This window comes from Odocoileus virginianus, unplaced genomic scaffold (genome assembly GCF_023699985.2).
Source record: "Odocoileus virginianus isolate 20LAN1187 ecotype Illinois unplaced genomic scaffold, Ovbor_1.2 Unplaced_Scaffold_18, whole genome shotgun sequence".
Lineage (NCBI taxonomy): Eukaryota > Metazoa > Chordata > Mammalia > Artiodactyla > Cervidae > Odocoileus > Odocoileus virginianus.
In genome coordinates this window covers 433,473-461,298 of record NW_027224280.1, presented here as the reverse complement: position 1 = coordinate 461,298, position 27,826 = coordinate 433,473, and the positions used below count along the sequence as shown (strand labels likewise).

The 27,826-nt window shown below is 54.1% G+C and overlaps 1 protein-coding gene across 2 annotated transcripts; it reads left to right on the top strand.

The window, feature by feature from the left end:
- On the top strand, positions 1–27,279 carry PDZD4 (PDZ domain containing 4). 2 transcript variants are annotated; one of them, XM_020891834.2, is made up of 8 exons: positions 1–754; positions 21,838–22,091; positions 23,061–23,151; positions 23,569–23,667; positions 24,059–24,121; positions 24,547–24,648; positions 24,837–24,947; positions 25,143–27,279. In XM_020891834.2, exons 1-8 carry the CDS (start codon positions 695–697, stop codon positions 26,706–26,708), a joined length of 2,346 nt encoding a protein of 781 aa, XP_020747493.1. In that variant the 5' UTR covers positions 1–694; the 3' UTR covers positions 26,709–27,279. The 2 variants fall into 2 exon arrangements, with proteins under 2 accessions (XP_020747493.1, XP_020747494.1); XM_020891835.2 differs by lacking the exons at positions 21,838–22,091; positions 23,061–23,151 and having other exon boundaries at positions 5–754.
- The last annotated feature ends 547 nt before the right edge of the window (positions 27,280–27,826 follow it).

Genomic DNA, 27,826 nt, shown 5'->3' with positions numbered 1-27,826 from the left:
GCGCCCGCTCCCCGCGCCCCTCCTCTGCTGCCGCGGCGGGCGCGCGCGCGCCGTGCCCGTTGTCCCAGGCGGGAGCCGAAGACTGCGGGGTGGGCGGCGGGCCGGAGAGCGGGCGCCCGGAGCGCCGGGAGCGCGGCCTGGTCAGGCGGGAGCGTGGGCGGGGCGGGGCAGGGTGGGGCGGGGAGCCCTGGCTGCGAGCGGGGTGGCCGCCGCTCCCCCCAGTCGGCGGGCCCGGACGCGGCGCCAAGCGCGAGGGCCGGGCTCCTGGGGCCGGTGGCCATGGGTGGGAGCCGGAGGCGGCAGCGGGAGCCGCGGAGCCCGCGGGCTGGGAGGGTTTCGGCCCGCGGCCCCTGACGGCCCCCAGCCGCCTGGCGCGCCCCTGCGCCTCCGGGGGCGGGGGGACGGTAGCCAAGCAACGCCTGGCGCGCCCGCCCATCCCCCGCTGCCCTTTTTTTTTTTTTTCCCTGGCGGGGTGCGAGGGAGCTTGCCCGCGCCGGGCCGCGGACAGCTAAGGGTTAACTGGAGGGGCGTGGAGCTGCCCCCATCTCGGGGGCGTGCCCCCCTCCCCCGCTAGGCGGCCCGCCCCCGAGCTAGGCTATGGCCCCCGGCCCCGGCCTGGGGCCCGAGGTCCCGCGATCGGGCCAGTGAAAGGCGTTTTCCAGTGGCCGCCCTCCTCCCCTCGGCGGCCGGCACCATGGGATGTAATATGTGCGTGGTCCAGAAGCCGGAGGAGCAGTACAAAGTGATGCTGCAGGTAGGGCGACCCGGCCGCGGGGGCGAGGGGCTGGGGGGCGTCACCTGGGGTGGAGGGCCCGTTGGAGGGGCCGGAGGGCCCCAGGCGGAGAAGGTTACGGAGGCATTTTCATCCTCCGTCTCTGGGGCGGCTGGGTGTTGGTGTCCGTGGGAACCAGGCACAGATGGGGGAGCGGGTGGGAGTTCCTGCATGGAAATCCGGGTACAGGGCATATCCCTGGGGCGCCCGATTGATTGCGAGGCAAGCCCTGGATCCCGATCGGTCTGGGTCGGGAAGTTGGGCTGAGCCCGGGTCCGCTGCGCGAGCACCCCGAGACCCGGAGCCCGAATCGCGTTGCCACTAGCGCCGGCGCGGGACGGGGGTTGCATAGCAACGGCCTGCGTTTCCCCAATCTCGCTGGCCCCGCTGGCCCCGGGGCTGGGGAAGGGAGGTGGGCGCTCGCGGAGCGCCGGGAGGCGGGGGCAAATCACGGTCCCCTCGGGCCAGGGGTACGGGGGCCCGCGGGCTGCGCCCCGGGACCCCGCCGACGCCCGGATGGAGCGATCAGGTACCTCCCCCAGCAACCCCTCTCTGCTCTGGCCCTGCCCAAGCCAATGGTGGGCTCCCAGGCTTTCGGGGCCTCGAGTGAGCGGCCGTCGCTGGGTCTGCTAGAAGGGCAGCCCTCGGCCGTCGGTGCCCGGCCCGCCCTGTGCCCCGCAGGTCCTTTGGGCAGTGGGTGGGGGCGTGGACCGGTCAGTGCTCGACACCCAGAGAGATGGGAGACTCCAGGTCGCGCTCTCGGACCCGGAGCAGGGCTCCTTTGCCTGTGCGTGGCGTGACTTCGTGAGTGCGTGCTTGTGCCCCGTCTGTGTGTGCGCGGAGGCTCCTGCCACCCCGCGTGTGTGTACTTTCTCTGTGCACCCTGAGAACCGTCTAGAGACGTGTCCCAGTGGCTTGGCCTGAGACGTTCCCCGGGCTCTGTGGAGGGAGTTCAAGGTCAGAGGTGGGGAGGGGGGGATCGGGACCCAGGGGCAAACTGGGCGCACCCGCTTCTACTCTCGGTTTGTTGGTCCGCACTGGGCGCAGGTGTAGGTCGGAGAGGTGCTGGTTGGGAGAAAGGGGGTCTCCTTAGAAAAATCGGGGAATCTCCTGCAGGCATTGGCTGTGGTGCGGGGGAGACGGGGGAGGACGTGGGAGCACTGGGTGCGTGGTGGGAGTGTAGGTCCTTGGACCCACCCAGGCAGAAGCCGGCGGCGGGCCAGACGTGGAATCATGCCCCAGCCTGGTGGCGCTCCTCCCTGCCTGTCCCAGGCAGGTCTCAGTGGACGCGCAGGCCTTCTGCTTTCCTGGCTGGTGGCTCTCTGCCTTCTTTCTGCCTCAGTACCTGCTACCCTCCCGACCCCACCCCCACCCCAGGCCCGTGCTTGGTTTCATCTCTCCTTCCAGCTGTTTGGAAATCTTGGCCTGGCTATTTCTATTTCCTCCTCCTGCGATCGGGTTGGGGAATGACCCAGGTTGGGGTCACTAGACCAGGCGGTTGGGTGGAATCCCAGTGGTCAGCACCAAGGCTCTGGGGAGGGAGGTGGCTGGTGGGGGTGTTAGGTGGGTTGCCCTGGTTGGTCGATAAGGCCATGCGATCCCATCTTCATGGCTGCCTTTTCTTGCAATCATTCCATCAAACGGCAAGCGAATCCAAAGCTCTTGAGTTGGCTCTTGATGGTAGAACTTCATTAAGGGCCAACCCCGTGGGGATAAAGTGGAAAGCAACCTGCCCCATGCTGCAGGCCTGAGTTGAGCCAGCCAAGCTTGGGAGAGGATGCTGCTGTGATCCTCCGTATTCCCCAGGGCAGGAGTGGGGGTTCTCAGGTCTGGCTGGGTCGACCTTCAGGGAGGCTTCCTGTTGGAGGAACACTTGAGGTGAAGCTGGACATGGAAGTCCTGGGCCAGGGTTTTCTCCTGGAGGGAGACCCCCAAGCCCTAGGTGAGCAGCTCCCCCAGGAGATGGGTCCTTTGCCTTTCCTGGTCTTTGCCAGCCCTCACCGACCAGGCCCTGGGGACATTGATCCCTTTTAAAGTTCCCACAGAAGTTTGGACAGAATCAGAGACTGGATGTGGTTTGATTTTACCTTTTACAACTTTACATTGATCTTTTAATTTTTACTGTGCTATAGTTGATTTATATTATTGTGTTTCTGCTGTATAGCAAAGTGAATTATTTATACTTACATCTACTCTTTCTTAGATTCTATTTCCATATAGATCATTACAGAGTACAGAGTCGAGTGCCCTGTGTTACACAGTATGGGTGCAGTTTTTAAGAAAAGAAGCTGTCCTTTAAGGGAAAATAAAAGAGAATTGAATTGTAAAAAATCTAGAGAGGAGAGAAAGCCATTAGCGATCCCAGATGACTCCGGGTCCAGGGGCTAGCAGGGAACTTCTCCCAGCTTGAATCTCTTTTCAGAGGGAAGAAAGTTTTTGTCCAGAAGGCCAGCATCCAGGACCTCTGCCTACCCACCACTTAAATTCTGGTGCTTCCCGGTTTCAGAGATGCTTCTCCATGGCTTGTCCATATGTGCCTGTGGCCCCAACATCTTAAGAAAATGAGGAACCCCACCAGGACGCAGCACAGCCCAGAGACACGCACAAGGACACCTATACCACTTGCCATGTGGCTTCCTTATGCCCTGAGGCTCTTTCCTAGGTCCGCAGAGGCCTCTGACCCCCAGGTTAAGAAGTCTGAAGTCTCTATTCTAGCCTCGATTCCAGACCCTTTTCTCCAGATGATTCACAGTTATTAAAAAAAATGTGCACACACAGACCTGTACTGATGTATAATCCATATACCCTTGCAATATGTACAGTTGAGTGGTTTTTAGTATATTCAGAATTGTGCAACCATCACCAATTCCAGACCATTTTCATCACCTTAAAAAGAAACCTCATACCCATTAGCAGTCACATGCCTATTCGTCCCAGTAGCTCCAAGGCTCTGGCAATCACTAGTTTGTCTTTACGGACTTGCCTGTTCCAGACATTTCATTTCAATGGAACCAGTTTCATTTCAGGAACCGTATGATACCTGATCTTTTGTTGTCCAGTTTCTTTATCATGTTTTTAAGGTTCTTCTACATTGTAGCATGTTCTCAGTACGAAATTTCTTATTACTACTGAATAATATTCTATTGTGTGGCTATATACCACATAATATTTGTCATCATCCGGTGATGGACATTTGACTTATCGCCACCTTTTGGCTAGTGTGAACAGTCAGCCTGTGCACATGAGTGTACAAATACCTGTTTGAGTCCCTGCTTGCAATTCTTTCGGGTAAATACCCAGAAATGGATTTGCTGGATCATATGGTAATTATGGTTAGTATTTTGAGAGCTGCCCAAACTCTTTTCCACAAAGCCTACATCATTTTACATTTTACATTCCCACCAGCAGTGTAAGAGGATTCTAATTTCTTCACAGCCTCTCCAACACACGTTTTAGATTAGAGCCAATATATTGTTTGAGGTGGTATCTGTCTCATTGTGCTTTCCAAATGCATTTCCTGATGAGTATCCTTCCTGTACTACTGACTATTTGCTTATCTTTTCTGGAGAAATGTCTATCTTTATGCCTTCACCACAGCTTTTACTAGAGCTTTGTAAATAAATTTTGAAGTGTGGGTCCTCCAACTTTGTACTCTTCAAGATGGTTGTGTCTGTTCCGGGTCACCTGCATTTCCATATGAATTTTCGAATCAGTTTGTCAATTTCTGAAAAGCCAGCTGTGATTTTGTGGCAATTGAGTTGAATTCATATTGAATATTGCATTGAATAGATATTGAAATTGTATTGAATATTACATTGAATTTGGAGGAGTATTACCCATGAATATGGGATGTCTTTTTATCCCACTTGTGAAATCTTAGTTCCCTGACTAGGGATTGAACCTGGGCCCTTGTCAGTGAAAGCACAGAGTCCAAACCACTGGACCATGGGGAAATTCCCCAGGACTTCAATTACTTTTGCCAATGTTTTGTACTTTTATTAAATGTATTCCTGAGCACTTTATTCTTTATGATGTTATTGTAAGAGTTGTTTTCTTAATTTCCTTTTCATTTTTCTTGTTGCCACTGTATAGAAATACAATTCAGTTTTTTGTATCGGTCATGTATCTTGCAACTTTATTAAACCCATTTATTAGCTGGAATAGTTGTTTTGAGTGGATTCCTCAGGATTTCCTATATATAAGTAGAGATAGTTTTCCTTCTTTTCCAATCTGGATGCCTTTCATTTCTTTTTTTGGTGGAGCCTTGTGGTTCCTGGATCAACTAGGGATCAAACCCCTACTCTCTGGAGTGGAAGCACCAAGTCTTAACGACTGGATGAATCTTAACCACTGGACGGCCAAGGAAGTCCCATCTCTTGCCTTTCTTTTTCTTGTCTACCTGCTCTGGCTAGCACCTCCAGTGTAATGTTGAATGGAAGTGGTCAGTGGGCATCCTTGCCTTGTTCCTGATCTAAGTAAGGAGGCTTCCGGTCTTTGTCCTGTGAGTATGAAGTTAGCTGTGGGTTTGTCATAGATGCTCTTTATCAGGTGGAGGAAATTCCCTTCTATTCCTAGTTTGAGAGTTTTTATCATGGAGGGTTGTTGGATTTTGTTGAATGGTTTTTCTGTGGCCATTGAGATGATCCTGTGTTCTTTTTGGCCCTGGGTTCTTCTGATGTGGTCTATCACAGACATGTCAGAAGTGCAGCCTGTCAGAACCCCAGTTCCATTTCTGTTGTCCCAGTCTTGTCCTCCAGTGATATTTAACCAAGTGTGGGTGCTGGGATCTTGGGAGGCACAGGGAGAGCTTGGAAAATCTGGAAATGACCCTTAGTGGGGGGCCGGGTTATGCAGGTTGTTAGGAAGAGGAAGAGGCCAGGTCACAAAGGGTAGAAAGGGCGATAGTCTGGTCATCGTACACTGAGACACCAAAGCGCCTTCGAGAGCCATTCCTGGTGTCCCTGCTTGTTGGGTCTGTGTCCTTCTGTCTGTCTGACACCGTGACCCCTTGTCCTGGATCTGTCTGAGCCATTGATAAAAAATTCTAGAAAGGCAAACTATAGTGACAGAAAGAAGATACTGGTAGTGTGTGTGGGGGGGGGCGGTCCTGGTGGCCTGAAAGGGTACGTGTTAAGTCACTCAGTTGTGTCTGATTCTTTGAGACCCCATGGACTGTAGCCCCCAGGTCCTCTGTCCATGGGATTCTCCAGGCAAGAATACTGGGAGTGGGTTGCCATCTCCTTCTCCAGGGGATCTTCCTGACCCAGGGATTGACTCCTACATTGCAGCCAGTAGGGAAGGCCTAGTGGTTAGGATTTGGAGCTTTCACTGCTGTGGCCCAGGTTCAGTCCCTGGTCAGGGAACTGAGATGCTACAAGCCGCTGTCCCCCCCCCCAAAAAAAAGCAGGTGGGGAACATGCAGATCAGTATTTGCAGGGATGGTGGAAGGGGTGGGAGGACCCTTTCAGGGATGATGGAGATGGTCACTCTGTTGATTGTGGCGATGGCTTTACAGATGTGCACATACCCCTGGTATCAAAACTTTTCAAACTGTATGCTCTAAATATGTGCAGCTGATCATATGGCAATTATACTCCAGTAAAGCTTTAAAAACAAGAAGGCAAAAGGAGAAGGGGGTGGCAGAGGATGAGATGGCTGGATGGCATCACTGACTCAATGGAACATGAGTTTGAGCCAACTCCAGGAGATAGTGGAGGACAGAGGAAGCCTGGCAGGCTGCAGTCCATAGGGTCGAAAGAGTCGGACACGACTTAGCAACTGAACAACACATACACTTACCAAAAGCACGTGAATGCGTTTAGCTCAGCTGGGGACCCTGGTAGGGCCAAGTAAGTCTTTCTTTCCTTCTCCTTCAGGGCCCCTGCCAGGGAATACAATGTGTGGAGGTACTGAATGGCTCCCTGTCTCAGTTCCTCAGCTTCTACACATGCCACATGGGAATACAGAGGGCCTGTCTCCTGGCGTCACTGCCATTGAGAAATCAGCAGGGCATTTGGTCCCCTGGAATCTCATCTGGGTGGGCGAGGAGTTGTGGCCATCTGATCAGGCACTAAGGAGTGGAAAGTGGATGGAGAAGTCCTTCCTCATGAACCTGTCACAATGTCCAGTGACAGAAAAATGTCCGATATTATTGTGAGGGTTTTCCTAACAGGAAAGAAGGGGGAGGGACTTACCTGGCCCTCTGGCAGTTAAGACTCCGCCCTTTCAAGGCAGTGTGTTTGGTTCCTGGTCCGGGAACTAAGATCCCACAGGGTGGGGTACAAAACCAGACGGGCCCTGAGTTGTGAAGTAAAACATATGAGCCAAGTCAGGCACTGGACAGATACCGAGATGGTGGCACACTGAGTCCTTCTGCATAGGAGCCATGCCAAAAGAAGAAAGACTGAGAAGCTGGGGTTCATAGCTGGCTTCGGGTGTCACAAGGCATTGCCTCTCTTTGTAAGTGCAGTCTGTCTCTTCTCAGGCTTGCTTTGAGCAGTGGAAATAAAAGGAATATTTTCATTTTGCATTGATCACTGAGGAAGGCTTCATTTGAATGAAAAAAATATTTCAGTCTTTATGGAGAATATCATTTGGATTACTGCAAGACATGGCCTTTGCCTTTGGGCCAACCAGGTTAGCCCAGAGGTACGTAGGTGGAAGGAGGTTTTCCTTTGTCATCCACAGGTGCCTGGGAAGCTGTGAGCACACAACCAAGGATGACCTCAGGAAGTGCTTTGCTTTGTTTGTCCATCGTGGCTTCAGTGGGGGCATCCCTCACTCCCAGTCTCTCTCCAGGCAGGACTTGAGAGATGCCTGAGAGGCCTGCTCATCCCTGAAAAGGCAGGAAGTTCAGGGTTGCTGGGTCAGATTTCAGCTTGCCCCTGAGTGGGCACCACCTACCCTTTGGGGAGGGCTTGGGGGGAGGAGAGACCCTGTGAAACCCTTGCCTGTGATCTGAATCCCTTCCAGGTGCCTGCAAGTCCCTGATCCTCAAGGGGGCGCTCTGGGACAACACGACTATCCTGAGGCCCTTGTTAAAATGCAGAATCTGCTTCAGCAGGTCCAGGGTGGGGCCTGGGAATACTCACATGCTCCCAGGGGATGGATGTCCACGCTGCTGGTCTTAGCCTACACTCTGAGCAGTGAGGACCTCGAGCAGGACTTTGGATCAATCCATGAACCCACAAATTCCATCAGTATCACCTAGCAAGTAAGTTTATTACAAATAAAAGGGAGGAGGCCTCAGCTCATATCTATCAAATCAATTTCCAGGGATGATTGTCCATGTGGGGCCCCCAAGGGACATAATCTGCTCTTCCAGGCCACGTGCAGCTAACTGAGCCTCTTCACATCACCCACATCCTTACCAATAACCCACAGGTAGCTCACATGGGAATCCAGACACACACACCACCCCCATACTAAAGGATCCATTGAGATGAAGGCTTCCTGAATGCTTCATTCTCTCCGATCCTGCCCCTGGGCAGAAAGGGTGGGTAGATTTTTAGGGGTGGATGGTATAGCTTGTCCAGGCAGCCTCAACTGGGACCACACCATTCACTGGGTCAGTCACATGTTGTTGGCATGTAGTGCGGTTTCCATGCTAGAATTCTAACAAATGAAGGCATTTTGCAGCCACCAGTGCAATTCATCCAGTTGAACTGATCCAGCTGGGGAGCATCCTTGGGTGGTCAAACCATGAGATGAAAGTTGTTGTGGAAAAGAGAGTCCCTGGGTCTCAAGTTATCACCCAGATGACTTGTGCGTTAGGAAGGGAGAAGGCTGCTTTACCAGGGAGAGACCGAGTGATCAAGCAGCCTCCGTCACACTGTGTGCAGAGGGACACAGCCTGCCCTGGGTGGCCGCTCTCCTCAGAAAGCCTAAGCTGAATCTAACCAGGAAGGAAGGAGGCGAATCCAGACCCTGGGACTTGCTATGAGGCCAGTGCCCTGGACTCTTCCAAGAGGTCAGTGTCATGAAAGTTGTTTTGCAGTGCATAGGTTGTTGTAGATTACAGGAGACTAGAGACCTAAGAGGGAGAAGGAACTGGCAACCCACTCCAGTATTCTTGCCTGGAGAATCCCATGGATTGAGGAGCCTGGTGGGCTACAGTCCACGGGGTCGCAAAGAGTTGGACTCAACTTAGCGACTTCACTCACTTCACAGAGACCTAAGAGACTTCCCAGGTGGCACTAGTGGTAAAAGAACCTACCTGCCAGGGCAGGAGACATAAGAGACATGGGTTTGATCCCTGGGTCAGGAAATCCCTTAGAGAAGGGCATGGCAACCCACTCCAGTATTCTTGCTTGGGAAATCCCATGGACAGAGGAGCTTGATGGGCTACAGTCCATGGGGTGGTAAAGAGTCAGACACAATTGAGCAGTGGAAGTGACAAATAGATTCAAGGGATTAGATCTGATAGACAGAGTGCCTGAAGAACTATGGACAGAGGTTTGTAACATTGTACAGGAGGCAGTGATCAAAACCATCCCCAAGAAAAAGAAATGCAAAAAGGCAAAATGGTTGTCTGAGGAGGCCTTACAAATAGCTGAGAAAAGAAGAGAAGCAAAAGGCAAAGGAGAAAAGGAAAGATATATCCATCTGAATGCAGAGTTCCAAAGAATGGCAAGGAGAGATAAGAAAGCCTTCCTCAGTGATCAATGTAAAGAAATAGAGGAAAACAATAGAATGAGAAAGACTAGAAATCTCTATGAAAATTAGAGATACCAAGGGAGCATTTCATGCAAAGATGGGCATGATAAAAGACAGACATGGTATGGACCTAACAGAAAGTAGAAAGTGAAAGTCGCTCAGTTGTGTCCGACTCTTTGTGACCCCATGGACTATAGTCCACAGAAATTCTTCAGGCCAGAATACTGGAGTGGGTAGCCTTTCCCTTCTCCAGGGGATCTTCCCAACCCAGGTTTCCTGCATTGCAGGCAGATTCTTTACCAGTTGAGCCACAAGGGAAGCCCAAGAATACTGGAGTGGGTAGCCTATCCCTTCTTCAGCAGACCTTCCTGACCCTGGCATCGAACCAGAGTCTCTTGCCTTGCAGGTGGATTCTTTACCAACTGAGCTATGAGGGAAGGACCTAATAGAAGCAGAAGATATTAAGAAGAGGTGGCAAGAATACACAGAAGAACTATACAAAAAAGATCTTAATGACCCAGATAACCACAGTGGTGTGATCACTCACCTAGAGCCAGACATCCTGGAGTGTGAAGTCAAGTGGGCCTTAGGAAGCATCACTACAAACAAAGCTAGTGGAGGTGATGGAATTCCAGCTGAGCTATTTCAAATCCTAAAAGATGACACTGTAAAAGCGCTGCACTCAACATGCCAGCAAATTTGGAACACTCAGCAGTGGCCACAAAACTAGTCCATTGTTCATTCCAATCCCAAAGAAAGGCAATGTCAAAGAATGTTCAAACTACTGCACAATTGCACTTATCTCACACATTAGTAAAGTAATGCTCAAAATTCTCCAAGCCAGGCTTCAACAGTATGTGAACCATGAAATTCCAGATGTTCAAGCTGGATTTAGAAAAGGCAGAGGAATCAGAGATCAAATTGCCAACATCCGTTGGATCATAGAAAAAGCAAGAGAGTTCCAGAAAAACATCTACTTCTGCTTCATTGACTACACTAAAGCCTTTGACTGTGTGGATCACAACAAACTGTAGAAAATTCTTCAAGAGATGGGAGTACCAGACCACCTTACCTGCCTCCTGAGAAATCTGTATGCAGGTCAAGAAGCAACAGTTAGAACTGGACATGGAACAACGGACTGTTTCCAAATTGGGAAAGGAGTACATCAAGGCTGTATATTGTCACCCTGCTTATTTAACTTATATGCAGAGTACATCATGAGAAATGCTGGGCTGGATGAAGCACAGGCTGGAATCAAGATTGCAGGGAGAAATATCAATAACCTCAGATATGCAGATGACACCACCCTTATGGCAGAAAGTGAAGAGGAACTAAGCAGGCTCTTGATGAAAGTGAAAGAGGAGAGTGAAAAAGCTGGCTTAAAACTCAACATTCAAAAAACGAAAATCATCATATCTGATATCATCACTTCATGGCAAATAGCTGGGGAAACAATGAAAACAGTGAGAGACTATTTTGAACTATGGTGTTGGAGAAGACTCTTGAGAGTCCCTTGGACTGCAGGGAGATCAAACCAGTCCATCCTAAAGGAAATCAATCCTGAATATTCACTGGGAGGACTGATGCTATAAAGAAGGCTGAGCACACTGAAGAATTGGTGCTTTTGAACTGTGGTGCTGGAAAAGACTCTTTGAGAGTTCTCTGGACAGCAAGGAGATCAAACCAGTAAAGGAAATCAACCCTGAATATTCATTGGAAGGACTGATGCTGAAGCTGAAACTCCAATCCTTTGGCCACCTGATGAGAAGAACTGACTCATTGGAAAAGACCCTGATGCTGGGAAAGATTGAAGGCAGGAGGAGAAGGGGACGACAGAGGATGAGATGATTGGATGGCATCACCGACTTGATGGACATGAGTTTGAGCGTTGGTGATGGACAGGGAGGCCTGGTGTGTTCCAGTCCATGGAGTCTCAAAGAGTCAGACACACTGAGTGACTGAACTGAACTGAGCGACTAACACTTTCACTTTCAGAGAACTAAGAACCAAGTGTGTAATCCTTGATTGGGTCCTGGATCTGGGGGAAAAAAAAGGTTAAAAGGGCATTAGCAGTATAATTGGAGAAATGATTGCATCGGTGTTCAATCCCTGAGCACATTAAGGGTGTTGGGATTTCCTGGGAGGGGAAGCTTGGTGCTAGCTTTTTGCTTGGGAATGTGTGTGTTGAGACAGCAGGGAGCACGTGCGTTGGATCTGGAAGAGGAGCATGCAGACGTCCCTGGGCAGATGTGCCGATGGCCCTGTGGGCTGACAGTTTTCCAGCTCCAGAGATGGGTAGGCATGAATGAGGACTTCTTTCTGGGCCCCTGAAAAGAGCCTGCCCTGCTCTGGGCATCTCCTTTCTGGGTCCCGCGGAGCCAGACACCCAGCTGTGTCCAAGGTGTTCCCTGGTCACTGGCGATAGCAGAGCTGAGCTAGCCGGTGGAACTGGGCGCCAGGGCAGAGGCTAACTTTGGTTTCTGTTCTGCCTGGCCTCGGTTTCCCAATCCGCAGAGTGGGGTTGGGACAGGCAACACAGCTGTGGGCGCCCCTCGAATTATGGCCTCAACCCCCTCCTCCTCTGCTGACCCTGGGTGAAAGGGGCGTTCCCCAGACCTTCCAGGGGGCCGCGGGGCCTGTGGGACCCTGAGTCAATCAGTCCAGGGCTCTTTTCTCAGACTACCCTCCTCGCCCCGCTCAGAGATTATCAAATCAGAGCATCTGGGACGGATGCTGAGGGCCTTCCACCTGGAGCCCCCGGCCCCTTAGGGCCGGGGCCGGAGATTCACCACGGCTGGGGGCGGGGGCGGGGGATCGGAGGGGTAGGGGCCGTCGATCGGGCCGCGAAGCGCGGGAGAGACCCGGCCAGCGCGCGGGGTACTGGGCCGGCTGGGCGGCCCGGCCTCGCTCGCGTCGCCGCCGCGGCGCGCTCTTTGTCTGCGGCTCCGCGCCCGGGGGGGCGGGGCGAGCGCGCCCGGGCCCCGCCCACGGCCGCCTCGGCCCCGCCCCCTCCGGGGCCGCCGCCGCCTCGCCGCGGGCGGGGGTTGGGGCCTTGCCTCTGGCTTCGCCGATCAGGCCCCTGGTTGATCCCGACTGCGTCGCCGAGCTATCTGTGTTGCTGTTTTCTGACCTCTTGCACCTGTTTCCTCTCGTTGCCGTCATATCCCCACCATGTCCCACCGACACCGCTGTCCCTTCTGCTGCTCCGCCGCCGTTTGCCTCGCTCTTGCCCCCTCCCCCCCACCACGTGTTTCCCTGGATTCCCCCCACACACACATATACCCCCTTTTCCAGGTCTATCCCTCGCTCTTTTTTGGCATTGAAATTTTTTCGTCTTCTGAACCTACCTTTCCCAACAGGCATTCAAATGCTCTCACACGTCTGTCCCGGTAGAAACCAAACCTAGGGCTCTCCCACACCCCCAAGCCCCTTCCACCGCATTCTCTGCAAAAGCTCCCAAAGGCTGAGTCTATACAGGCCGGCTGGGCGTCCCCCTCCCCGACTGCCTTCTTTTAGCCAATCTAGAGGGCCCTTCTGCGTCCTGATTCGGTCCAACCTCCCCTTCTTGGTACACTGTCTTGCCCAGCTTCCCTTCTTCACTTTCCTTCTCTCTGGGTGACTAAGTTCTGTGTCTCTCTCTGCAACTGCTCAATGTCAAGGTGCCTTTGGGTCCTCCTTGGGTCTCTTATCTCTCCCTACACTCAATCCCTGGCTGATATACCTCCATCTCAGCATTTATATACTTCCCTTGTAGCTCAGACGGTAAAGTGTCTGCCTACAACACAGGAGACCCAGGTTCGATCCCAGAGTCAGGAAGATCTCCTGGAGAAGGAAATGGCCACCCACTCCAGTACTCTTGCCTGGAAAATCCTATGGATGGAGGAGCCTGGTAGGCTACAATCCATGATGTCGCAAAGAGTCAGACACGACTGAGTGACTTCACTTCAGCGTTTTAAGTCAAGAACAGTCAATCCCACTTGGATTCAACAGTAATGGTCATATGACGTTTGGTTTTGTGGCTTGGTTGGAGACACATTTAGATGGAGTGGGGGATATCTGCAAGTCTCAGGAACTTCAAATCGGAGATCAAGATTTGCATTGGGCCTTCCCTGGGGGCTCAGTGGTGAAGAATCTACCAGTGCAGGAGTCATGGTTCGAGCCCTGGTCCGCGAAGATCCCACATGCTGCACAGCAACTGAGCCCATGCGCCAAGAGAAGCCACCGCAATAAGCCTGTGCATGACAACTCGAGAGTAGCCCTGGCTCGCTGCAAGTGGAGAAAAGTCCTCGCAGCAACAAAGATCCAGCACAGCCAAAAATTAACAAATTCAAAAACTTATTTTTTAAAAAACAATCTTCATTGAGTAAAACCAGTTCCCCAAGTCCTGCCTCTCCCCCACCTCTGTGTCTTTTCCAGTGACCCACATCTTTGTGAGGGCGCCTGTGGTCTCTGTGGGTTCAGGGAGCAGTTTTAATTTTTTATTGTGGGCAATGATGTATGTCATAAAGTTTCCCATTAGTGACATTTGAGTACTTACAATGTGGTGTCATTGTCACCACCACCTAGTTCCAGAACATGGTGGTCACTCCCAAAGGGAACTTCCTACCATTATGCAGGCTCTCCCCACTCTCTTGGCCCTCCTCGACTTTCTGTCCCAATGGATTTGCCTATTCTGGAATCATACAGCATGTGGCCTTCTGTGCCTGCCTTCTCTCACTTGGCTGGGCTGCCAAGCTGTATTCATCCATGCTGTATTATTAGCATGTATCAGGACTTCGCTCCTTTATATGGTGGAATGATCTGCCGGGTAGATGTTCCCCCATTATGCTGCTTCATCTGCTGGTGGACATGGAGGAGGCTTCCAAATTCTGCCTATTTAGAAAAATGCTGCTGGGGATTTCCCTAGCAGTGCAGTGGTTAGGACTCGGTACTTTCACTGCTGGGGTCTAGGTTCAATCCCTAGTCATGGAACTAAGATCCCTGCAAGCTGCACCACAAGGCCAAAAAAAAAAAAAAAAAAACCCAGAAAACAATAGTGCCGATATGAGCATTTGTGTACAAGCTTTTGTTAGCCTGCCTGTTTTCCATTCTCATGGTTATGCTGAATTGTATGGCAGCTCTAGAGTTTTCCACATCCACTGTTCTCTGTTGACGTTCCTGCAGCCTCATGCCCTCTCTTACTGTGCTCCTTCTAATCCCTCTGAATCCTGGAGAAGCCCTGTGGAGATAGCATAGCAGGGCCTTATGCCTGGAATCCTTGTTCTCACCCCTGGGGCCCCCCTGAGTGCACGGGCAGTGGGCAGTGACCCAGGCACCCAGACTCACTGCCCTAGTTCAGCCTCTGATGCCCAGGGGCCTCCCCTTCCTTGCTCATCTCCCCAACACCCTGGATTGTTAGAAGGGTCTTCCCCTGCCCACCACAACTGCTTCCCACTTAGCCTTTGGAGCTTGGGTTGAGCTGGTCCCTGCACCAGGTGTGTGCCAACTGTGTCTCCTTCTCCCCTACTCCTCCCACCCTCGCCCCTCTCCCAGCTGCCACAGGCACCTGCCCCCCAGTTGTTGGAGGAGTCCCACCCCAGGGCCTGGCTTACTTTGAGGGGCTGGGGTGGGCAGGGCCCCCTCTGAAGGCAGACCTAGGGGCCTGCTGCATTCTCCCCCTGACTGGTGCCTCGTGGGTCAGTGTGCCCCCACCCCTGGGGCCTCCTGCTGCCTTCTGCTCAGACACGGGGCTGGAGGAGCTCAGGGCCCACTCCTTGGCCACCCACAGAAAACCCCTTCTGCAAATGCAGCCCTAGAGTCAGTGGCGGGGTGCACATGGGGGAAATGGAGGGTTGGAGGGAGTCTGCTAGGTCCTGCCCTAGGCCTGAGACTAATTGACAGCCCCATGACAAGCGCCTTCTCAAGCCTTCCAGAACCAGCTTCCTGGTGTTCCCTGGGGTGGGCCTGGGACCCTCCTGGCCACTTCCCCTAAGGGTGGGCACTGCGATCCACTCAGGAGATCCAAGATCCTGGGAGCTGCCCCTTCTGTTTCAGGGACACCTGGTCAAGAGCGTGCCTCCCCTGAGCTTCCTCAGCTCAGATCTGGATGTGAAGTCTGATGTGACTTCTTCACCATTGCTCCCAAGGGGCCTGAGCCCAAAGGCCACACCACGCCCCACCCCCCTACCGGGCCAGGGCTGCCCAGGGGCCAGGAACACAAAGCTGCCCCTGAGCCTGGGGCCTTGGGAAAAAACTCAGAGCAGGGCACAGGCTAGATTGTCTGTTTTCTCTAGGTAGCCAAGTAATGTTTACAGGAGAAAATGCTGTAATGAACAAAAGACAAAAGTCACCTAGAAATACTAACTCCCAGAGATAACCAACCACTGCTGGGAGAGTCGCTCAGTTGTGTTCCACTCTTTGTGACCTCTGTGGAATTCTCCAGGCCAGAATACTGGAGTGGGTAGCCTTTCCCTTCTCCCGGGGATCTTCCCAACCCAGGGATCAAACCCAGGTCTCCTGCCTTGCAGGCAGATTCTTTACCAGCTGAGCCACCAGGGAAGCCCAAGAATACTGGAGTAGGTAACCTTTCCCTTCTCCAGGGGATCTTCCCAACCCAGGGATCAAACCCAGGTCTCCTGCATTGCAGGCAGATTCTTTACCAGCTGAGCTATGAGGAAAGCCCCAACCACCGCTGACATTCTTCCATTTTCATGAATTTCCTTCCAGTCTTTAAAGAAAGGATTGTGTAATAATACTGATGCAGGTACAAATGAATATATATATCAGGCATGCCCATTCCAAATAGTTTTCACAGCCCCGTGCAATCTCCAAGCTGCACACTTGTGGCACTATAATGCTCCTGTGGGCTCATATCTCCCTTCACACCTGCACCCCATCAGCTCTCGAAACTGGGCTCACACTGAGCTCTCCCAGCAGGTCCTTTTTGCTTGGTAGTTTATTATGAGACTTGTCCAGCAACGCTATCTTTTTGAAGTCCATAAACAGTTTTTCAAAAAACAATTTAGCCATGGTATATAAAGTTGGGAAGAAAGCAAATTCTCAGATCTTCATTTCCCTGGAACAAATGTTTCTATATATTCTTTTGCAGTCTTTTTCTGTAAACATACATTTTACATGATAGTCATCAGAATTCATGTGCCATTTTATATCTTTTTTGAGAAACGCTTGTTAGAAGACTCTGGTAAGGCAGCTGTACATTTCCATGAGGCAGACACTTGTACTAAAGACTACTGTAAAGTTTTTGGCATTAGAAATAATGCTGGTACCTCCATACATTAAATATAGAATGACCATATGGCCCCAAATATTTGAAAACAGGGTCTCGAACCCTTGGACACAAATGTTCACTGTAGTGTGATTCACAATTGCCAAAATGTAGAAACAAACCAACGTGTGTTGAGGGATGACCTATTTGTCCACTCAGTGCAGTTTTTTGGAATAGGTTGCAATGTTACCCATAAAAAAATGAAGTCCTGATGCCTGCTGTCATATGGGTGGAGCTAGAAAACATTTTGTGGAAAAATGCCAGACATACTGGACCACCTGTTGTAGGATTCCACTTAGGAAATGTCTAGAGGCAGTTGAAAGAAAGAAAGATTGGTGAGTGCCGGCCGGGGGGGGTGGGTGGTGAATTTGGAGAGAATGGGTAGGGCGTCTCCTTTTGGGGGCTGAAAATGTCCTGGAATTAAATAGATGTGATGGTTGCATGACCATTCGGAGGCATGAAATGCCACTGAGTTGTACACCTGAAATGGTTAAAATGGTAAATTTGATGTTGGCTGTATTTTCGTACACACACAAAAAATGAATGCTGCTCTGTTCTGAATATTCTTATCATTCATGTAATCTAAATTCTGATTATTTTAGGATCTATTATTTGTAAGAAATGTACTGGATAAAAGGATATGATGAATATTAGCAAGGTTCTTTCTAGTTATCAAAAGATTCCTCCAGCAAGTTGACCATCTTGTGTTCAGGGGTGAAACTGAGCCCAGGCCCACACAGAATGCACCTGACTGGGGATCACTTCTGGGTCTAAGCAGGAGCTGGGTGCCCCAGCTCTGCCTGGGAGACAGACGCGGGTAACAGCGCTAAGGGCCACTTGGAGCACTTCTCCTCCGAGCCAGGGTTGTGCCATCAGTCCTTGGGCCTGCTGACATGTACCCTGAGCCTTTGACCTCCCACGCTGGGAGGCGAGGCCCATGGGTAGCCTCCAGAACCTGATGGAATGCGAGTCACCCTGAAACCGCCTGCTTGGCATTCTCCCTGGGGTGGGCGGGTTGCCAGGCCTGGTGTGGCTGTTGGGCTCGGAAGGGACACACCGAGCGAAGGGACACTTCGCCTTAAGTGAGTGTAGGTGTCCGCAAAGCAAGAAAGAAGGGCGTTGGAGGGGGAGAAGGCGCCACAGAGGCCCAGCAAACGAAAAAGCTTGGCTGGAGTGCCAAGACCGTCCCCACCCCATCCACAGCTGCCACCCCAAAATCCCCTCCAACTCAGCGAAAGCCCCACCTTCTCCCCCCATCCCAGGGGTACCCACCATCCACACACCCTCAGCCCCTACTATATATAGTCCGCTCCCTGACCCTCACCAGCTGGAGATGCTAACCATGGTGGGCATGTCTGGGTGAATGGATAGTCGTGCCACGTTCTGCTCTGAGTGCTTTTTGGCTGGTCCTGGAAAACAGGCACTAAGAGACATCCACCTGACAGATGAGGAAACGGGGGAGGCTAAAGGATTCACCCAGGACACAATGCCCGGGCCAGAAGCCTCTGTGCCCCAAGTCTCACCCCTTCCGCATCCTAATAGGTAACAGCAGCTGTCCCTCCACATGGACGTGTTCTGGATTGTTTCTCGAGTATTGCACATGTACTGCCATCAAACCTCGAGGTGGGCCTTGTGGGCCTCAGCGTTCTTTCCATCCCTGACCCATTCCTCCCCTCCCCTGTCCAGGGGGATTCAGGTTTGTCACCCCAAGGTACATTTTCTCCTATCTGTGATGTTCATAAGCATGTGTATTGCCACAAACCATGTGTATGAATATACCACAATTTTTGGATCCATTCTACCAATGGCAGACCTGCACTCTTTCTGGTATTTACATCCCAGTGTCCTGAAGGGGCATCTTCTCAACCCTCCTCAAAAGGGTTCAGGGTCCCTTTTCCTGGAATCCCTGCTTCCCTACTGAGTTCTGGATTTTTCCAGTGTCCTGTTCAGTTCAGTTCAGTTCAGTTGCTCAGTCGTATCCGACTCTTTGCGACCCCATGGACTGTAGCACACCAGGCCTCCCTGTCCATCACCAACTCCTGGAGTTTACCCAAACTCATGTCCATCAATTCGGTGATGCCATCCAACCATCTCATCCTCTGTCATCCCCTTCTCCTCCCGCCTTCAATCTTCCCTAGCATCAGGGTCTTTTCAAATGAGTCAGCTCTTCGCATTAGGTGGCCAAAGTATTGGAGTTTCAGCTTCAACATCAGTCCTTCCAATGAATATTCAGGACTGATTTCCTTTAGGATTGACTGGTTGGATCTCCTTGCAGTCCAAGGGACTCTCAAGAGTCTTCTTCAACACCACAGTTCAAAAGCATCAATTCTTCAGCACTCAACTTTCTTTATAGTCCAACTCTCACATCCATACATGACTACTGGAAAAACCATAGCCTTGACTAGATGGACCTTTGTTGGCATTGTTCTATAGGAGTTCTTTACTCTGGATAATCCTGTGTCCGTTCTATGCCTGTCCTAACTATAGTTATGATGTCTTTTGTTATCCAGAAGTCTTATAGTTTAACGTAGAGTGATACATTTTTCCATTCTTGTTTGCCCATGTTTTATCTTCAGGCAATTCCCTTGCCATCTGGCTGTTAGGCCTGGGTGCTTTCGCTGCCATGGCCCACATTCAGTCCCTGGTCTGATCCCTGGTCAGGGAACTAACATTCTGCAAGTTATGAGGCCCCGCCAAAAGAAAAAGAAAAAATGGCTTCTCTATGTCAGCACCATAGAAACACTTTTCTCACTCCTCCAAATTAGTTTTAAAGTTCGATTCATTTACGACTTGGGTCCATTTCAAATTGGCTTGGTGTGGGTTTGGAGCAGTGGCAGCCAGCCAGGGAGGTGGGGCGTGCCTCCGGCGAGTGTAGGCTGTGGTCTTACCTTGCGGGGGACTCTGATGGGCTGGCTTTGCGTTCACACCTGTCCAGACAGGAGCAGGGACATTTGAATGGTGTCTTGGCCCGTGTATGCACGTCTTTCTCTTCTTCGTGGCTGAAGGATGAGGGAGCATGAGAAGTGCAGAATACTGCTTTGATCCTTGCCCTGAATGTCACCATCTTGTCGGTAGCCCTCACCCTCCCTGGGAGGGGCTCACATCTTACCTGTCTTGCCCTGTTCCTGCCTTTTATTAGCTCTGGGGATTCAACGGGATGGCTGAGGAGGAGAGGAGGTTGAAGGTGCCCCAGGAGCTTGTGGCAGGAGCGGCCGCGGAGCTCTAAGCCTCCGCACCCAGAGCTCTGCTTCTGCCCAGTGCCACATAGGTCAAGGATCGGATAGCTGCAGGGTTGTCACAGGGGTAGCCTGGATCTGTGTATGTGTGCCCATCCCCCTCTTGACATCCCAGCCTACCCAGCTGTCCCCTCCCACTGCCTGGGCCCAGTTTCCATAGCAACACTGCGGCTGGGTACCGTTTCCAGGGAGAAATGCATCCCTGTGTTTCTCAGCATCACCTGAGCATCCCACTGCACACCATGAAAATGTGAAACGCGCCTCCTTACAAAAATCCTGAGCGCAGCAGCTCCACACATCCCCTTCTGGACTTAAGGGCAATGGGGTATCAGTTAATGTTCTGAAAAACCCTGGTTGGGTGTGTTTGTCGATTTCCGTGGTGTGAATATTCCCACCATGACCACCACCCTGGCATCACCAATTGCCAGGGTGGGAAGAGACACGCAGCCACCCACCACCCTGTGGCGTGTCCTTCCACACACACTAGACTGAAGGAACCCTAAGGGGCCAGATAACTGGAAATGTAGTAGTTAGAAAGCCATGAGTTTGTAGGATTCATGGCCTTTGTTTTTAAGCTAATTCATTTAGTTGTATGCTTGTACCATCGAAAGGTCGATACTGGATGTGCGTTAATGGATGCCTCAAACATTCCCTGACTCTTTTGGCTCTGCTAAGGGCTTCAAGGCCAGTCCGCCCATTCCCTTGGCCCCCAGGCTTAACCAGACCAGCCATCACACACCCCCTCATGTACACAGCACGGTCCTTTTCTCCCGCACATCTCCCTTCCTTCCTCCTTTTATAACTGCAACCTCCTTGGCTCTCTTGATCCTCTAGGGCTGTGCTGACCACATTCTACAACTAATATCTGTCTCCTTGATACTTTTTGATCCAATAATTCCACTTCTGGAAATGTTCTCCATCACCACCTAGATTATACAAAGACATACATAGATAATAGGTACAGAATGTACAAAAAAAGGTGTCTCTGCAACCTTCTTTCTGACTGAGAACCACTAGTAATAGACAGCAGAGACCAAACCAACACAGAGTGGATGGTCCATGCATAGGCTGCCTGTAGTCACAAAGTGGGAAATGACCAAGGAGGAGATATGCCAAGAGTCACAGCTTTTACATCCCTGAGATGGTGGGTGATTTCTGTTTCCTTCTTTAGGATTTTCTGTCTTTTTCAAATGTTCTACAGTAAAACTCTTTATTTGCTGATTAGACGAACCTGATTAAAAAATCTTTCCCGACTATGGGAAGATTGGGGAGAGAGGAAAAAATTTCCTAAAATTGCTATCTACAAAGGCCATACCCAGCTAGCCACAAGATGACTATCTGGGTTCCATGACTCAGAGGAGCCACCGGCTGTTCAGGGGTCCTTAGGACTCTGTGCTTTCCTGGAACGACACTCAGGGGCTGGCCTGTTCTTGACAGCCTGGAAACCACGATTTTGCAACTATACTGGCCATCTTGGTGAAAACCCTCATTCCTGGAGATGCCCAGCTTGGGGGAGCACTGTCACAATTGAAGACTGGGACAACCGTGGTCTTATCAGGGCCACTTCCTCAGCCCCTCTCTTGGGCTCGGGTGTGTGGCATCCTTTTCTCTGTGGCAAGCCTTGGCTGCCTTGAGGATGGAGATCCAGTCCTTTGAGCCTTTTTGCTCTTCGCGGCCCTCGCATCTGAACCCGTTTGTGGACTGACTTCTGTCGGCAGAAGGCAGTCAAGGTCTCCCTCCCAACTTGGATGCTCAAAGGAGGAGGAGGGTGGCCCAGCAGGGCTCTAGGCGAGGCTCCCCAGCCCTCGAGGTGTGGCCCTGTCATCCCCAGATGGCTCCGTGTGGTGGTGGAGGGGGCCGGGGTTAGCAGGGCCCCAGCGCGTCCTCACTGGGGCGTGTCTCTGCCACAGGTGAACGGGAAGGAGCTCTCCAAGCTGTCTCAGGAGCAGACACTGGAGGCCCTGCGCACCTCCAAGGAGCCCCTGGTGATCCAGGTGCTGAGACGTAGTCCCCGCCTCCGGGGGGATGGCTCCTGCCATGACCTGCAGCTGGTGGACAGTGGCACTCAGACGGACATCACCTTCGAGCATATCATGGCGCTGGGCAAGCTGCGCCCACCCACCCCGCCCATGGTCATCCTGGAGCCGTTCGTCCCATCTGAGCTGTGAGTCGCCCTCAGGAGGGCCCCGGACCCTGCCTCCAGAGAGGGCATGCCACCCGGGGAGGCCATCTGGGCTACCCAGAGCTGCAACATTGTCGCAGCTCTGGGCATGGCGGGGAAACCCCAACTGGGTACCCTCTATGGCAGAAAGTAGGCTCCTTGGCCCCCAGAACTGACTGTCATACCCCAAGGCTCAGGAATCTCTGGGCTTCTAGCCTCTGGCTGGAAGCCAGCTGGTTTTGGACCTGTGGGGTCTGACACGCAGGCTCCCCATTGTATCTACCCCCAGGGCCACGGGAGGACCGTCCTGGGACCTTGCTGCTGGAAGGTTGGGGTCCTCAGCTATTCCTCTTCCATTCTCTCTTCTCCTTTGCCAGCATCACCCCTCGAAACTTCTTGCATCTTTGTCTGTTCCATTCCTCTTCCTGCTTTCAACTTCCTCCATCCCTTTGACTTTCTTCTTTGGCCTGGTTGCAAGAAGGGCCTCTCCTCCGGGCCTGATGGCTCATGACTGTGTGAGCGCTGACTCGTCTCGCTAGAGTCTCCTGGGCAGCAGGGAGGTGGTCCCGTGGTCCCATCCTCTGCAGAGAGGCAGACCCAGGGCTGGCAGTGGCCAGGCTTAGCCTCGGAGCCAGGAGGGCTGCCTCTGGATGGAGACTGGGTCCTGCTCCACTGCCCAGCCATCCTCCAGGGCCTGGATAACTCCTGGGGGCACTGCGTGAGTGGGTCCAGTGCCAGCTGGGAGGGGCGTCTGCTGGCTGGCATGGTGAGAGGCATCAAGCTGGGGGTCAGGTCAGGATGGTCCAGGGCAGGGTGAGGAGAGCTTAGGCATGCCTGGGTCCTTGGTGCGGACAACCTCGCAATCTTGTTCAAGACATATTCCCAGTCTCTGCCTGGGTGTGTGTAGTGCAGGAGGAGGGGTATGGAAGAGGTAGCTGGGCTGCCACCTGATGCCCCACTTCTCCTGGGCAGCCCCCCCATCAGTCATGAGTATTATGACCCGGCGGAGTTCATGGAGGGCGGCCCGCAGGAGGCAGACCGGATGGACGAGCTGGAGTACGAGGTGAGACGGGCGGCCAGTCCTAGAATAGCTGTAGGCCGCCCAGCTGGGGCTTGGCTCCTGCCACCCCCAGGTGGCCAGATCTCACAGCCCTGTCCTCTGTGTGGCTTTTTACTTGGGCCCAAGGGCCAAGTTGGGCTGAGTCAGGGAGGGCACGCGTGAGATCCCTTCCTCGGTCTGTGTTGCTGAGTCTGTGTCCCGCGCCTGTGTCTATCTCATGAGTCCCGTGTGTCCTGTGTGTGTGTGTCCTGGGTGTTTCCTGTGTTAGGGGAGACCACGGGACCTGCGCACCATTTGGGATGGTAAGAGAGAGCCTTGGGAGCTCGGCTGACATGACACAGTCCTGGGGTCAGGACTGAGCCGAGGCTGCACCCGCCCCCCGCGGCTTCTCATCATCTGTTTCTTCATCCCCCATGGCAGGAGGTGGAGTTGTATAAAAGCAGCCACCAGGACAAGCTGGGCCTGATGGTCTGCTACCGCACAGATGAGGAGGAGGACCTGGGCATCTATGTGGGAGAGGTATGAAGCTGGGAGGAAGCAGGGGTCTTCTCGAGGGCTCCATGCAGCCTCCCTGTGCAGTAGCACCCAGGAGGGACCAGGGCACCCCAGGGCTCTAAGGCTGCCCAGAAGGAGCCCACTTAGCACCACAGGGAGGCTGCTGGTCGGCGAGGCCAGGGCAGCCCATGGCTTCCGTGTGCGTGTGCAGTCAGCTGGTCCTCCCCACAGGCCCCGGGCTTGTAGTGGAAGAGCCCTTCCCAGTGAGCGCAGGGGTCCTTCTCCTCACCCGTCTGCCACGCTCAGCAAGTCAGCCCCCTGTTCACTTGTGGGGCTGCCCTGAGACTGCCTCTTCTTACCAAACGGGCACCTTAGTGGAGGGGGCCAAGGCCCCATTGATGCCCGTGCCTTGCAGGTGAATCCCAACAGCATTGCAGCCAAAGATGGCCGGATCCGCGAGGGAGACCGTATCATCCAGGTGAGCTTGGGGGACAGGCTCTCTCCTGCTCAGAGCCTAGCCTGAGGCCGGGCAACCCCCCACCCCCGTGCCTGAAACCAGAGCTAGGACTCACCTCTCTGCTGCACAACCACGCCCCCAGCTCCTGTGTGCCCATGGGATCTGCTGGCATGGCAGGCCACTTGCCAGCCTTTCCCTCCGTGCCCCCGACTTGAGCAGGTCTCCCACTCCACATGTGTCTCTGAGCACACGTGCTCTTGGGTGGGCCAGGCGGTCTCTTTCCATGGCATCTTCCACTTGCCTCCATCTTGCCAGACCCCAAGAACCCATCCTGGCCCAGGGTGCTTGCTTTGTAGCTCTGGGGGAGGGGGACCCCTGTAGCTCAACTGGGGCCTGCCCCCGCACCAGCCCTGGGGTCTCCGTTGATGGTCCCTGGCCTGCCGCAGATAAATGGCGTGGATGTCCAGAACCGGGAGGAAGCAGTGGCCATCCTGAGTCAGGAAGAGAACACCAACATCTCCCTACTGGTGGCCCGGCCCGAGAGCCAGGTGGGTGTGTGCTCACTCAGATATCTTGGGCCCCCCGACGCTGGGTTAGGGTTCAGGCTTTCTGGCACCGATGGGGGGCGGGGGATGCATTTCCAGGGCCCATTGCCCTCTATGGCCTCTGATGAAAGGAGGGGGGGCTCTGGGGTGGTCCTTGAAGCCACAGGGACAGCACAGGCTTGTCTCTGCAGCTGGCAAAGCGCTGGAAGGACAGTGATCGGGACGACTTCCTGGATGAATTTGGCTCTGAGAATGAGGGCGACCTGCGGGCGAGGAAGCTGAAATCTCCCCCGGCCCAGCAGGTGAGGACGGAGGCAGGGGGACATGCGGGAAATGGGGTGCCAGAGGGCAGAAGGAGGAGGGGGTGGGGGGGCTGTAGGAGATGGAGCAGACCCAAAAGAAGCCCTTGTAATCCCCACCCCCTGGCCACAAACCCCCCACCCCTCCCTCCCACCTGATGGGGCCCCCACTGAGCAGGACTCCTCTTGCCGCCCCAGCTTGGACATGAAGAGGAAAAAGGGGCCCCCGAGGCGGGCCCAGGCCTGCACAACAGCCAGGAGCTGGACAGTGGGGTGGGCCGGACAGACGAAAGCACCCGCAACGAGGAGAGCTCTGAGCACGACCTGCTGGGGGACGAGCCCCTGAGCACTGCCAACACGCCTGGGCCCTTGCGCAAGTTCGGCCTGCAAGGGGACGCCCTGCAGAGCCGTGACTTCCACTTCAGCATGGACTCCCTGCTGGCTGAGGGCGCGGGGCTGGGCAGCGGTGACGTGCCAGGCCTCACAGACGAGGAGTATGAGCGCTACCGCGAGCTGCTGGAGATCAAGTGTCACCTGGAGAATGGCAACCCGCTGGGCCTGCCCTTCCCCCGGGCTGTGGCTGGCCACGGCGCCCTGGACGTCAACCGCAATGAAAGCGCGGGCCACGAGCTGGCCGTGCTGGAGGAGGAGCTGCGGCACCTGGAGTTCAAGTGCCGCAACATCCTGCGGGCTCAGAAGATGCAGCAGCTGCGGGAGCGCTGCATGAAGGCCTGGCTGCTGGAGGAGGAGAGCCTATATGACCTGGCGGCCGGCGAGCCCAAGAAGCATGAGCTGTCTGACATCTCTGAGCTGCCCGAGAAGTCGGACAAGGACAGCACCAGCGCCTACAACACGGGCGAGAGCTGCCGCAGCACCCCACTGCTGGCCGAGCCCCTGCCCGAGAGCCCCCTGCGGCGGGCGGCCGCAGCGGTGGGCAACTCCAACCTCAACCGGACCCCCTCGGGAGCCCCTGGCGCCGCCCACCCCAAGGCTGCTGCCCCTCCTCCCCCGGGGAGCCCCACCAAGTTCCGATCCCTCTCCCGGGATCCCGACGTGGGCCGGAGACAGCACTCTGCCGAGGAGCGGGTCCGCCACGGCCCCAAGATGGGGGTGGCCCTGGAGCGCGTGGGCCCTGAAGGCAGCCCCTACCTGTCACGGCGCCACCGCAGCCCGGGCCAGGAGGGCGAGCACTACCACAGCTGCCTGCAGCTGGCAGCCCCACGCGGCCTCGAAGACCTGGGCCCTGGCCCCTTGAGTGTGGCTGCCAGCCCCCGGGTGGGTGGGGGGGCCGTGGCCGTGGCCCCCGAAGCACCCCGCACGGAGTGGAAGGTCAAGGTGCGCAGCGATGGGACCCGCTACGTGGCCAAGCGACCCGTGCGTGACCGCCTCCTGAAAGCCCGGGCCCTGAAGATCCGTGAGGAGCGCAGTGGCATGACCACCGATGACGATGCAGTGAGCGAGATGAAGATGGGCCGCTACTGGAGCAAGGAAGAGCGGAAGCAGCACCTGATCCGGGCCCGGGAGCAGCGGAAGCGGCGTGAGTTCATGATGCAGAGCCGGCTGGAGTGCCTGCGGGAGCAGCAGAATGGAGACAGCAAGGCCGAGCTTAACATCATCGCCCTGAGCCACCGCAAGACCATGAAGAAGCGAAACAAGAAGATCCTGGACAACTGGATCACCATCCAGGAGATGCTGGCCCATGGTACGCGTTCGGCCGATGGCAAGCGGGTCTACAACCCTCTGCTCTCGGTCACCACCGTGTGAGCACCCTCTGTGCTCCCGGGCGCGGGTCCAGCGATCTGACCAGACCCCCGTCTCCCGCCCTCCCTTAGCATCTAGCGTATGTCTGTGTGTGAGCGTGGGACTTTGCTACCCAGATAGAAGCCCCTGCAGAGAAGGGATGCCTCTCCTCATCAGCAACTTCCTTCTTCCCAGGGAGAGCGACCACATCCACAGGTGGCCTGGGGACAGACCTGTATCTGCCTCCCTTCAGCCATGGGATGTGTGTGTGTGTGTGTGTGTGTGTGTGTGTGTGTGTGACATGAACCCAGGCACATGTATGCATACACACATGTACTTCCCTCTAGAGTGGCTACTTGGGGACAGGGAAGTCTGCTGAAAAGGAGAGGCAAAGAAGACTGTCCTAAGCACAAGAGAATGTCCATTATTTGTAGACAGAGGCAACCCTGATTTTTTGTGGCTCTTTCCCTTTTCTGTGCTTGCTAATTGTTTTGGTTTGTTTCTTTTGTTTTGTGGACCTGCTCTGGAGCCTGGCAGCTCCTTCAGGCAGCCTGACCAAGGTGGAATCCCCAAGTTATGGCTGGGAAGGAGGGGGTGGGGGGAAGAAGGGACGGGGGGGAAGTTTGGGGGTGGGAGGGAAGGTGGGGAGATGAAGCAAGAAGGGGAAGCAGCTTTGCTGGGGGCCTCTCCTCCGAGGTGTGGGGACAGGGAGCATAGGTGTAGCTTGCCAGGCTCACCCTGGAGGTCACCTCCTTCCCTGGTGGCTGTGGGGACAGAAGGGGCAGTCTCCATCCAAGACGTCAGGAAGCCCAGGCTGTGCCAGACGCCCCTGGAGCTTGCCTTCTCTCCTGAGTGGCAGGAGGGGTCCAGAAGCCAAGTCCCATGAATTGCAGCAGAAGACCCTCATGACGAGACCCACGCGGAGCTAGGGAGCGCCCTGGCACTGAGTGACAGGCAGGTGCTGCTAGCTGGGCGGACTGGGGAGCAGATGCCCTTGCACCCCACTTTGCCAGTGCAGACGGGGCCCCCTCAGGGACCTGTGTATCAGTAAGAGCTGGCCTCAGGATCCTTATGTAGTTCAGAGGACCTCAGATGGGAGGCAGACAGGCTGCCCATCCCTGCCCCCTGCCGGTGTCACAAGA